Source organism: Hippopotamus amphibius, chromosome 3 (assembly GCF_030028045.1).
Source record: "Hippopotamus amphibius kiboko isolate mHipAmp2 chromosome 3, mHipAmp2.hap2, whole genome shotgun sequence".
Taxonomy (NCBI): domain Eukaryota; kingdom Metazoa; phylum Chordata; class Mammalia; order Artiodactyla; family Hippopotamidae; genus Hippopotamus; species Hippopotamus amphibius.
Window position 1 is genome coordinate 42395000 of NC_080188.1, and position 2135 is coordinate 42397134.

The window sequence follows — 2135 nt, forward strand, 5'->3', positions numbered from 1 at the left end:
AAAAGAAAAAAAAACCAGTTATCATTGGAAAATGCATTTATTTAGCATCTAAACAATATATGGACTTTGGGAATTTTGAGAAGTACACAAAAACTGAGTTGTGAGAACTATTATCTTTGCCTAGATATGATTTTTATATTCCCACACACAGATTTTTTAAGAACTTAACCTAGCAGCAGACCATGCATGAATATTCCTTTTGAACTAACTAAAAATATTGAGAAGGTAGAAGACTAAAGACTTTAAAACTTTTTTGTAGCTTTATAAACCAAAAATTAGTAGAGCAGACACAATTTTAAATATGAAAAATAATCTTGTGAATTCATGATAGGAAATCTAAAGAATTCCCCAATATGTCCCATTTTGTGGCAAAACATCCACACTAGAATTTTCCATTTCTCATTTTATAATTTTTCACTTGTTGAATTTCATAGTTTTATATAAAATATGGCACTTTGAAGATGAATTTGATAAATCACTTACCTGGATCCTGTCTTAAAAAACCGAAAGTCCAGCTCTCGGTCCCATATTGAACTCGAGTTGGAAGAGGCGAGTCCGGTCTCAAAATGGAGGTAAAACCTCCGCCCGGTCGCCCCCAGCCCGACTCCGGCCGTCACCGCCGCCGCCGCCGCCGGGGGGAGGAAGGCCATGATCCAAAGGAACCAGAACAGTTGAGAAAACTGTTTATTGGTGGTCTGAGCTTTGAAACTACAGATGATAGCCTAAGAGAACATTTTGAGAAATGGAGCACACTTACAGATTGTGTGGTGATGAGAGACCCCCAAACAAAACGTTCCAGGGGCTTTGGTTTTGTGACTGACTCTTGTGTTGAAGAGGTGGATGCAGCAATGTGTGCTCGACCACACAAGGCTGATGGGCGTGTAGTGGAACCAAAGAGAGCTGTTTCTAGAGAGGATTCTGTAAAGCCTGCTGCCCATCTAACAGTGAAGAAAATTTTTGTTGGTGGTATTAAAGAAGATACAGAAGAATATAATTTGAGAGACTACTTTGAAAAATATGGCAAGATTGAAACCATAGAAGTTATGGAAGACAGGCAGAGTGGAAAAAAGAGAGGATTTGCTTTTGTAACTTTTGATGATCGTGATACAGTTGATAAAATTGTTGTTCAGAAATACCACACTATTAATGGGCATAATTGTGACGTGAAAAAGGCCCTTTCTAAACAAGAGATGCAATCTGCTGGATCACAAAGAGGTCGTGGAGGTGGATCTGGCAACTTTATGGGTCGTGGAGGAAACTTTGGAGGTGGAGGAGGTAACTTTGGCAGTGGTGGAAACTTTGGTGGGAGAGGAGGCTATGGTGGTGGAGGTGGTGGCAGTAGAGGTAGTTATGGAGGAGGTGATGGTGGATATAATGGATTTGGAGGTGATGGTGGCAACTATGGCGGTGGACCTGGTTATAGTAATAGAGGAGGCTATGGTGGTGGTGGACCAGGATATGGAAACCAAGGTGGTGGATATGGTGGTGGTGGACCAGGATATGGAAACCAAGGTGGTGGATATGGTGGTGGTGGTGGAGGATATGATGGTTACAATGAAGGAGGAAATTTTGGAGGTAACTATGGTGGTGGTGGGAACTATAATGATTTTGGAAATTATAGTGGACAACAGCAATCAAATTATGGACCCATGAAGGGGGGCAGTTTTGGTGGAAGAAGCTCAGGCAGTCCCTATGGTGGTGGTTATGGATCTGGTGGTGGAAGTGGTGGATATGGTAGCAGAAGGTTCTAAGCTCAGAAGAAAAGGGCTACAGTTCTCAGCAGGAGAGAGAGCAAGGTGTTGTCAGGAAAGCTGCAGGTTACTTTGAGACAGTCGTCCCAAATGTATTAGAGGAACTGTAAAAATCTGCCACAGGAGGAACGACGATCCATAGTCAGAAAAGTTACTGCAGCTTAAACAGGAAACCCTTCTTGTTCAGGACTGTCATAGCCACAGTTTGCAAAAAGTACAGCTATTGATTAATGCAATGTAGTGTCAATTACATGTACATTCCTGAGGTCTTTTATCTGTTGTAGCTTTGTCTTTTTCTTTTTCTTTTCATTACATCAGGTATATTGCCTTGTAAATTGTGGTAGTGGTACCAGGAATAAAAAATTAAGGAATTTTTAACTTTTC

General features: G+C 41.0%; 1 protein-coding gene across 3 annotated transcripts; it reads left to right on the forward strand.

Moving 5' to 3' along the window:
- Nucleotides 1–566: 566 nt before the first annotated feature.
- On the forward strand, nucleotides 567–1751 carry LOC130849365 (heterogeneous nuclear ribonucleoprotein A3-like). 3 transcript variants are annotated; one of them, XM_057728203.1, is made up of 2 exons: nucleotides 567–1470; nucleotides 1513–1751. In XM_057728203.1, exons 1-2 carry the CDS (start codon nucleotides 567–569, stop codon nucleotides 1749–1751), a joined length of 1143 nt encoding a protein of 380 aa, XP_057584186.1. The 3 variants fall into 3 exon arrangements, with proteins under 3 accessions (XP_057584186.1, XP_057584187.1, XP_057584185.1); XM_057728204.1 differs by having other exon boundaries at nucleotides 567–1392; nucleotides 1576–1751; XM_057728202.1 differs by having other exon boundaries at nucleotides 567–1751.
- Nucleotides 1752–2135: the final 384 nt, after the last annotated feature.